The 10,109-nt window shown below is 45.9% G+C and overlaps 1 protein-coding gene across 2 annotated transcripts in view; it reads left to right on the top strand.

The window, feature by feature from the left end:
* Positions 1-8,267: 8,267 nt before the first annotated feature.
* The window catches only part of GRIN3A (glutamate ionotropic receptor NMDA type subunit 3A), a 150,482-nt gene continuing 148,640 nt past the window's right edge, over positions 8,268-10,109 (top strand). The window contains exon 1 of one of the 2 annotated variants that reach the window (XM_038552983.1): positions 8,268-9,116. In XM_038552983.1, coding sequence (XP_038408911.1) covers positions 8,418-9,116 — 699 coding nt within the window. In that variant the 5' untranslated portion in view covers positions 8,268-8,417. The remainder of the gene's footprint in view (positions 9,117-10,109) is intronic. The other variant, XM_038552981.1, reaches the window with a different exon arrangement.

Raw genomic sequence — 10,109 nt, 5'->3', positions numbered from 1 at the left:
ACACCCCACCAGCTCCACCAGCTACAGTCATTGTCGCATATCTTGCCTTCCCGTTTTGATTGCTGTAAAAGAAATGGGGTTGTAGTTCTGTGTCTGCCTTGAGCTGTGGAACCTTGGGCTATCATTTATTGACTCTCTGCCTCAGGCATCAGCTATTCATAATTGATTTAAAACTATATAAATATATTAATATGTCTACTCTCTTCGACTTGAGAAAGAATTTAAAAAATTCTTCAAGAAAGCATTAAGCTCTTCAAACAAAAAGGTGTCATCCCATTTCACAGTACAGTGGTTACTATTTTCATCCTGCCTCATCTTAATCAGTCTCATTAGACCAGCACTCTTAATGGATGAAATGTTTTTCCATTGAGTACTCCGTAGACTGCCATGTGATCACAAGCTAATCATTGCTGCTACTGTGTCACTTGCTCAGTTTGCTCTCTATAGTATACCCTGCACTGGTAGTACTGTTGGGGGTATGGGCCAACTAATTTTTTTAAAGGTTTATTTATTATTAGAGAGAGAGAGAGAGAGAACCAGAGGGAGAGGAAAAGAGAGAGAATCCTCAAGCAGACTCTCTGCCAAGTATGGAGCCCATGCAAGGCTCCATCCCAGGATCCTGAGATCATGACCTGAGCCCCAATCAAGAGTCTGACATTTAACCAACTGAGGCAGCCAGGTGCCCACAACTGATTTTTCTAACCCAGTGATGGCACACCAAAAGTAAAGGGACAGTGTATTTTTGAGGGAATTTCAACTTCTGGAAGAGGTCAGACTATTTCAATAACAGTTTATAGATGACTAGCCCTTACTTCAAAGAGAGGTTCAGTTCTCAGAAGGTTCTCCTTCAGCATAATCACGAGATTTTTTTTGTGTCTGTCTGCATCAAATGATGCACCTGGAAATGGCATTAAGGACAATTCTATCCAACAAAAGGTCATACATCACAATATGAAGTATGTATCCAAACTCATTTTTTAGTGCTCTAGCTTATACCATGCAAACTCTTAAATCCTTTGATCAAGATAGAAGTCTTGGGATCCCTGGGTGGCACAGCGGTTTAGCGCCTGCCTTTGGCCCAGGGCGCGATCCTGGAGACGCTGGATCGAATCCCACGTCAGGCTCCCGGTGCATGGAGCCTGCTTCTCCCTCTGCCTATGTCTCTGCCTCTCTCTCTCACTGTGACTATCATAAATAAATAAAAATTAAAAAAAAAAAGATAGAAGTCTTGTCAATTAAATATGTGAAGAGGAGGCTGTGGTCTTGCCTTAGAGAACATAGAGTTTCCCTTTGAATTGAACTCATCCCAATGAGAACATTCTAGAAGCACCATCTCACATTTTCACATATTAAAATAGTCCTTGACATCCTGACTATATGATTGCTGAAAAGAGGTCCTAAGGAGGATAATGAGTTAAAATATATTCCCAATGACATTTAAGCCTGTAGCCAAGGTGAGAGTCATTTCACATACGAAATAGACAAAAAGTATCCACTGGAAACTTTGTGGGCCAATAAGAAAATACAAAGTCATAATGATCCATGCCTATTTATGTGTAGTATTAAACAGTAAGGAAACCATTTCCTAAAATATTAAGATTTCTAGAGTTGACATAGTCAAGTAACTTTATGATTATGTTTATCCCTGTACATTAACTAGATAGTGGTTCTACAGTCAGTTAGGCCTGATCGTCATGTGTCCACTCACACTTGGAAGTAGAAATAAAAAGAGTTTGGACTTTGGAGTCAGAGGATCAAATCTGACTTTGCTTCTCAGTTCTTGGCAAATAACTCAACCTCACCAAGCCTGAGTTTCATCATCTATAAAATAAGGATAACACAGTCTATTGAATCATAAAATTAGAAGATCATGTATGCAAAGTGCCTCACATGTACAAGTCACTCGATAATAAACTCTAGAGTGATGGAGATTTCATAATTCTTGTCTTCTGATGAAAAACTTCCATAAAGCCTCTTTCTAAAGAAAAAAAAAAACCTTTTTTTCTTAAACAAAATGCTTTTCCAGATGTAAGGCATGAGAACCATGAAGGCAAATAGCCTTTGCAAAAGTCCTCAATTCTCTGGCTATAGCTATAAAATTTGTGCTACAAACTGGGCACAAAAAAAGTCCATTAAAAATGTTGCAGTCTGGGATGGGCCAAGTTTTATCCCAAAATTCATTTGGATAAACACTAAATTGGAATGATTATTACCAAAAGAGAGAGAGAGAGAGAAAGAGAGTGAGAGAGACTGCCACATTGGCCTTTCCAAGTCCTATTTGAGTTTTCTGTAGTGTGTGGTTTAAGAGAAGAATCAGGAAATCCAAACACTCAGCTAATAATCCTGCTGGATGTTGAAAAGGCCACGCACTTGTCACAACTGATAACTTACTCCCCTGACAATAACTAGACTGAGGACACCACAGTGTTCTTTTTCATAGTGGAAAGGCAAACAACTATTGGCAGCTCCTAATTTGTTGATAGGTAATAGTCCTGACCTGTATTTGGTTTCCTGGGTGTAGGTGATTATGTGGTATAAAGGAGGAGACATTCCCCTTTATATTTTCCAGGGTCATGGCAAAGACCGAGCACTATTTGAAATAGATAAGACAAACTAATATTTTGCTTTCCTCTCTTTACCCCACTTTCCTAGTTCCTAAAGCTCCTTTTCTTTTATTCCAGTTCCTTGAATTGCCTAAAACTCCTTTAGTGAAATTCCACCTGGTCCTTTCTTATGTATCTAAATCCCCATGCAAAATGAGCTACTCTCCCACCCCCATAAAAATTCCCAACAGGACATTAATTTTACAACAATCAGGGTTAAATAATTTATCCTAATAATCCCATAATCATGAAAGTTACTTGCATTTTTTGAGGAGGAGGACTAGTGCCAAAATTAATGCCTAATGAGTAGAACATAAAACAGTGTTACAAGATGTCAAGAGGTTAAAGACTTTTTTTTTTTTTCAATTAAGGGAACAGAAAAAAAATAATTAGGCTTTAGATAAATTGACCTTTAGGATCTGCTCCTCAAAACTGACCCAGATTTTTTGTGATTCATTCCCTCCTCAAATTCTGCTACCATTGCTTCTCTACCAACAACACACATTGTTTTAAATTTTTATTAAGTATAGTTGATATACAAGTTATATTAGTTTCAGAGCACCACGCAGTGATTCCACAATTCTATACATTACAGGGTGTAGTTACCATCTGTTACCACAATGTTATTATGGTATTATTGACTATATTCCCTATGCTGTACTTCTGTGCCTCTTCATCTCCTTCACCTATTTCACCCCCACTCCAACCCCCTGCTTTCTGGCAACCACCACTTTGTTCTCTGTATTTGTGATTTTGTTTCTGGATTTTGTTTGTTTCTTTCTTTGTTTTGTTTGCTGTTTTTACCCAGAAGGATTCCCATAACAACAGGATCTCTGGCAATAGAGACTGATGAAGTTTTGGAATATAGGTGAAGTCCGGAGCCAAAGACCAAGAAAGAATTCTTGAGATGTTGAGACGTCTTTGGTGCAAGATGGTGGTTTTATTAAAGCAGGGGAACAGGACCTGTAGGCAGTTAGAGTGGCTGCCCTGGGCCTGTGAGGGGAGGCTGATTAGATACCCAGGAGTTGGTGGAGAACAAAAAGCAGAAGAGAGATTCCAGGAGCCTCCGGTGTCCATCGAAAGATGAATGGATAAAGAAGATGTGGTCTATGTATACAATGGAATATTACGCAGCCATTAGAAGCGACAAATACCCACCATTTGCTTCAACATGGATGGAACTGGAGGGTATTATGCTGAGTGAAGAAAGTCAATTGGAAAAAAAAAAAAAGAAAGTCAATTGGAGAAGGACAAACATTTTATGTTCTCATTCATTTGGGGAATATAAATAATAGTGAAAGGGAATATAAGGGAAGGGAGAAGAAATGTGTGGGAAATATCAGAAAGGGAGACAGAACATAAAGACTCCTAACTCTGGGAAACGAACTAGGGGTGGTGGAAAGGGAGGAGGGCGGGGGGGTGGGGGTGAATGGGTGACACGGGCACTGAGGGGGCACTGGGTGTTATTCTGTAAGGGGGTAAATTGAACACCAATAAAAAATAAATTTATTATAAAAAAAAAAAAAGAAGAGAGATTCCAAAAGGATTTTTACATGCTAAGGAGGACCTACAAGATACCGGAGGCCTTGCCATTGTCAAGTTAAAGATGGTTTTTCCCTCTAGCAAGGCAGTAACATTAAGACAACTGGAAGCTTCCTGAAGAATGTCACAAATATCCCACCTTGGGTGGGGGTCATTTGTAAGATATCAGCCTTGCTTTCTCCTCAGCTAGCCCTGTTCCCCATCAAAGACAAAGAAGTTGATAAGGGAGAGGGCACAATTTGGGCTTTGGGGATTATTAGCCAGAGGTAAGCATGTTTTTCATTTGGATATTGAATAAAAACAACAACAACAATCTACACTGCTAATATTGCATAAAAGGCTGACCCAGAGATAGGAACATGTCATTTCATATTATTGCCACCTACCAAAACAAAGCTAAATATGGGTAGGGTATAGGAAATATGTCAGGGTATAGGTAAAAAGAAAGAAAAATGGGTAATTTCCCAAATCTTTATAAATGTGACTGAACTGAAAGCCCTACAAAAAGCCTCCCACTCCCATGGAACTTGAAAGAGTTCACAGGAGTCCACACACTGCCGTGTAGACAACTGCCAAGAGCTGTCACCATAGCCCAGTACAAAGGAGGAATCTGTGCTTTGGGAGGTTAAATGTTGTAGCCATAGGGAAATGGTGCTGAAAATAGAATCTAACTTTCTGACTCCCACAGCATCCTTCACCGCAGCTTTCCTGGGCTACCTCCAGAATATCTCAGCTTTTAGTATACCGGTTGCTGGTACCAGAAAGCACAGATGTGCACAAAAGCACATTTTCAATTGTGAGCATTTGGATTTGTTTTTGTTTATTTGACTCTCCAACATGGGTTCTTATATCAGTAGTTCCCATTTAGAATCTGGTAATAAAAAGAGCTTCATCTTCTCTGGGTGAGCCAATTTTGAAATTTGGCTGATTCCTGCTACCAATAATGCAGCTGGGATGAACTTAGAATACCGAATCCAGGCTGCCACTCACTAACTATGCAATGACTTTGTGCAAATAACGCAAATTTTTCTCAAATACGATTTCCTATCCTGTAGAATGGGAGTAATAACACTAATCTGACGAAGTGGTTCTATGATTTGACAGTAATGTTATCTCTCACATGGATTATTGCCAACAGCCTCATCTCTGGTTTCCTGACTTCTACCCTTGCCTACCTATTATCAACAGAGCAGCTAGAAAAATCCTGTTAAAACTTTTGTTTACCACCTGCCCCCATACCTTCTCATCCCCTTCAGAGTAGAAGCCAAAATTCCTCATTGCCTTACCTTACCTGCCACCTTCTCATTGCTTCTCTGGCCTGACCTGTCACTACTCTTACTCTTAGCCTCAGCAACTCTGGACCCTTCATTATTCCCCAGACATGCCAGAAACACACCTGCCTCAGGGCCTTTGCACTCGTTGTTTCCTCTACTTGGAAATTCTTGTTTTGAATATTGATATGAATCACCTCCCTTTAACTTCAAAAGTTATCTTCCCAGAGGGGTTTACTCTGGCTCTCCTATCTAATGCTTCCTCTTTGATGGTTTACTTTTCTTCTTAGCATCATCTAACATATTCATACATTTGCTTCTTTGTATGCTTTACTGTCTGTCTCTCCCACTAGCATAAAAGCTCAATGTCAGCATTTTGTTCGCTCATTAAATATGTGGTTTGTGGGGGGAAAAAAACCCTCAACTTCTTTGATCTAGAGTTTATTCATCTAACCCCAGGACAGTTCTGTAGCAATGCCTGGCATGATGTTGGAGCTTAATAAATGGTCGTTCAACTGATGACTGAATCTAAAAGAGCTCTCAACATTATGACCAGTGAAGCATGAAAAGAGAGAAGGAAGGGGAAAGAGAAAGGGAGACATGAGGAAAGGAGAGAAAAGAATCATGTCAGAGACACTCCGATTGCAGTGATATGGATAAAAAGAACCAATCAGCAAAAGGCAACAGAAAGGGAACCAGGATATCATCATCAAAAAGCTCAGGAAAGGAGCAAAAAATGAAGCACAGAAAGGAAAGGCTGTTCATCACTGTGAATACTCAGTTTTCGCAAGATGAACCTTTGGTTTTTATGATGAGCTGGTGGAGCACATTCCTCAGAACCTTGGGAATCGGCCCCTCTCCTGTGAACAAGCAGTTCAGCTGTTCCCTCAAGGTGGTCATGGACTTGAGAGGACTAAAGAACGTAGGATCAAACGAACCAACAGACCCATCTATGCTTCATCACCAATCTATTTTCTTGAGAACCTGATTTGAACACATATATAATACCAAGTACTAAGCTAACCGCTCTAGGGCATGGCCATAATCTGGAATGTTACACTCCTCAATGCACACGTGCACAGACCAGCACATCTTACTGTACAATTAGTAGATTCCTGGTTTTCCTTGCAATGCAAGGACCACGAAATTCTAAACTTTTCTTATTCAGTGCCCAATCAGTGGAATCTTCTGAAGCAAGAAAGAATTTCCAGCATCCATACATGGGATGCTGTCTAGGGCCCCAGGGGGGACCCTTTCTCTTGCCGTTCATCCTTTATTTCGATTTTCCCTCCTTTTCAAATTCTCCGGCACACCAGCTTTACAGGGGCTGTTTGGGTTGTCAGAGAAGTTTTGCTCTGAGATACCTTTAAAAGTCTGTTTTGAGGAAAACAGCATTCACTTTGCAACCTTCTTGGGAATTTTACTTAGCGAGAGCCTCTTCATCCTGAGGATTAAAGCAGGATGGAAACTTGAGCTCATGAATCAAAACAGCCCTCCAGAGTTAAAAGCAAGCTGTATTTGCATAACAATTTAGCAGCTCCAAACCGCAGGGCAAGGTCAGGTGAAATAAATTGCCAAGGTCACGGTTCTCTTGAAGGGGTATTGAAATTCAGAACTGCTGGTCCCCAGTCTTGCTGACCCCAAGGATGCGTCTCCTAATCTTCTAAAGGATACCAGGGCACCAAATAAATGTACTGTAGGCGTGGAAACCACGGGCCTGCCCTTAACTCTCCCTCTTGCTTTTAATTTCGGATGATTCAGATCCAGGAGGGAAGAGACCAAATCCTTACCCACGGACGTCACTGCATTACCATACAAATGAAAGAACTTAGCTAGAAACAGCGGTGTGGAGGGCTCTTGGTCTAAACTGGAAATTGTTGTTGATTGGGCTTGAAACTCCAAAAGCATTCTGAATCCCTTTAATTCCTTGTTCATAGAATTGCTTCACATTCACTTTTTACCTCTGGGAATCTAAGCACACAGGGAATCCTTAAACACCGCAGAGGCCCACGTGCCCGAGAGGAGGAGGCTGGGGGAGATGCAACGTGTAGATGATTCTGGCTTCGGTGCCCTTAAGCCAGAAGAACCTTTCAAGTGGCACATGGAAGAGGGGCTCGTTCAAATCACGGCTTCTTAGAGCCCATCCAAGGCTCCTGGGGCGCGACTCCGAATTCGGCTCCGAGTCCTCGCCCTCGCGGGTCGCTCGGAATTTCGCAGCCCGAGGCTGGTCGCGGCGGAGCGGCGCGGGCTTCCCGGGGGCGCATCTCGCCATCAGTGGGCGTTTAGCGCAGCCAAGCGACGGGCCGGCGCCAGGGCTCAGCAACAGGGAGGCGCCGGCTGAGGCGGGGAGAACTTTGCGCTCCGAGCAGAGCCACCCTTTGCTGGCCAGTCGCGTCGCTCCTCGGAGCAAGCAGGCGGCGGCGGCGGCGGCGGCGGCGGCCACCGGGGAGCGGAGCAAGGATCGGGAGGAAAGATGAAGCCAGTGCCGGGGGGCCCCGCCAGAGGGTGGCCGGCGCTGGGGCGAGGAGGATTTGGCTTCTTTTTCGCACTCCGGGCGTGAACGCCTTCTCCGGCGCGACCCCAAGGAAATAAGAAGTGGGTCTCGCTTGGGCGGAAGGGGAAAAGCGAAGAATCCAAGTGAGCGCCGAGCCTCCCGGGTCGCGGTGGCCCCTCGGGACTCGGGCGCCCAGCCCAGCCCAGCCTCCCCGCGGGGCCGCCCTGCAGATGGGGCGGGCAGGGAGCGCGCGCCCAAGCCGCGGGTGAGCGGCGCCCGCCTGCCCGGCTCCTGCGGGGACCGGGCGGCCAGAGGATGCGAGGCGGAGGGACCTGGGCGCGCTAGGCTCCAACTTGCATGGCCCGGAGACCGCGTCGGCTCCTGGGAGCGCTGGGTCGCGCCGAGTGAGCGGCCCGCGGGACCTGGGGGCGGAGACCTTAGGCAGCGGCTGCAGGGGGGCGAGCCGGGCGCACGAGGGGGCGCGCTTTCTCCCTGCGGGTCTCAGTAATGAGGAGACTGAGTTTGTGGTGGCTGCTGAGCAGGGTCTGTCTGCTGCTGCCGCCGCCCTGCGCTCTGGTGCTGGCCGGGGTGCCCGGCTCCTCCTCGCACCCGCAGCCCTGCCAGATCCTCAAGCGCATCGGGCACGCGGTGAGGGTGGGCGCGGTGCACTTGCAGCCCTGGACCACGGCCCCCCGCGCCGCCAGCCGCGCTCCGGACGGCAGCCGGGCAGGCGCCCAGCGGGATGAACCCGAGCCAGGGACTCGGCGACCCCCGGCGCCCTCGCCGGGCGCACGTTGGTTGGGGAGCGCCCTGCATGGCCGGGGCCCGCCGCGCGCCCGGAAGCCCGGGGAGGGCGCGGGGGCCGAGACCCTGTGGCCTCGGGACGCCCTCCTCTTCGCCGTGGACAACCTGAACCGCGTGGAAGGTCTGCTGCCCTACAACCTGTCTCTGGAAGTGGTGATGGCCATCGAGGCGGGCCTGGGCGATCTGCCGCTCTTGCCCTTCTCCTCCCCCAGCTCGCCGTGGAGCAGTGACCCTTTCTCCTTCCTGCAGAGCGTGTGCCACACCGTGGTGGTGCAAGGGGTGTCGGCGCTGCTCGCCTTCCCCCAGAGCCAGGGCGAGATGATGGAGCTCGACTTGGTCAGCTCCGTCCTGCACATTCCGGTCATCAGCATCGTGCGCCGCGAGTTTCCGCGGGAGAGTCAGGTGAGAGGAGTGGGGAGCACTTTGGGGGCCGGGATCTTCTGGAGGGGAGGAGAGGAGAAAGGAGAAGGGTGAAGTCCGGAGGGACGTGGGGCTTTACAACTTTGGTATTGTTGAAAGATCGGACCGTATTCAGAGATGGTTGGCTGAAGGACCTCAGTAAAAGTAAAATATAAGACAGTTTAAGTGCGGATGGAAATAAAATAGGAGGTGGGGGTAGCAGATGGTAGGAAGGAAGTGGGGGAAATAAGCGAAAAAATACTCCTGTTTGGACTAACTGAGAAAACCTAGTGGATGCCGGAGGGAAGGGGAAGTCAAAGTTCAGGACCCTGGAGAGCAATCGAGGTTCTGAAGGCCGGCGCGGGGGATGGGGATGGAAGATCCCTGACGGGGCTGGAGTCGGACTCCCCACAGGAACTGAGCATGTGGCGGGAAGAGCTGCATCAGCTCTGACTTCTTTACAAGGTGTGCCTGAGGCTTGGGCGGTGGTGTAAGGAAGAAAACATCCCTGAATTTCTATGAGTAAATAGGAAATCTGCACTAGTACAGAAGCAATAGGTAAAGAAGGGCGGTCAGTTACCCTTGGGCATTGCAATGCATTAGAATTATTATCTGATAGCGTAAAAACGGATGGGAGGACTCATTTGGGATTTTCTTTTTTTTTTTTTTCTTTTTCTTTTTCTTTTTCTTTTCTTTTTTTTTTTTTTTTTTTTTTTTGTCCCTATCTTCTTTCTGCGTGATGTGGGCTCAAAGACTAGACTGGCTGTATGCAGTTGCTGTGTTCAGCCCATTTCTGTCTCAATTATCTGGGAATAAAGAAAGAAGAATCTAATGGTTTTGTTTCTTATGGGTTAAGAAGTTGAATATATTTTCAATAAAAAAAGCTATTTGTGAACTTACTGTTGATGACAATAATGATATAGATATTTAAAGAGAGGGTGGGGTCCTTTCAGGAATAGGATTTTGCTGCATTTTGTGCATTATTTTTATCAAAAT

This window comes from Canis lupus, chromosome 11 (genome assembly GCF_011100685.1).
Source record: "Canis lupus familiaris isolate Mischka breed German Shepherd chromosome 11, alternate assembly UU_Cfam_GSD_1.0, whole genome shotgun sequence".
Lineage (NCBI taxonomy): Eukaryota > Metazoa > Chordata > Mammalia > Carnivora > Canidae > Canis > Canis lupus.
This window is presented reverse-complemented; position numbering and strand designations above follow the sequence as displayed.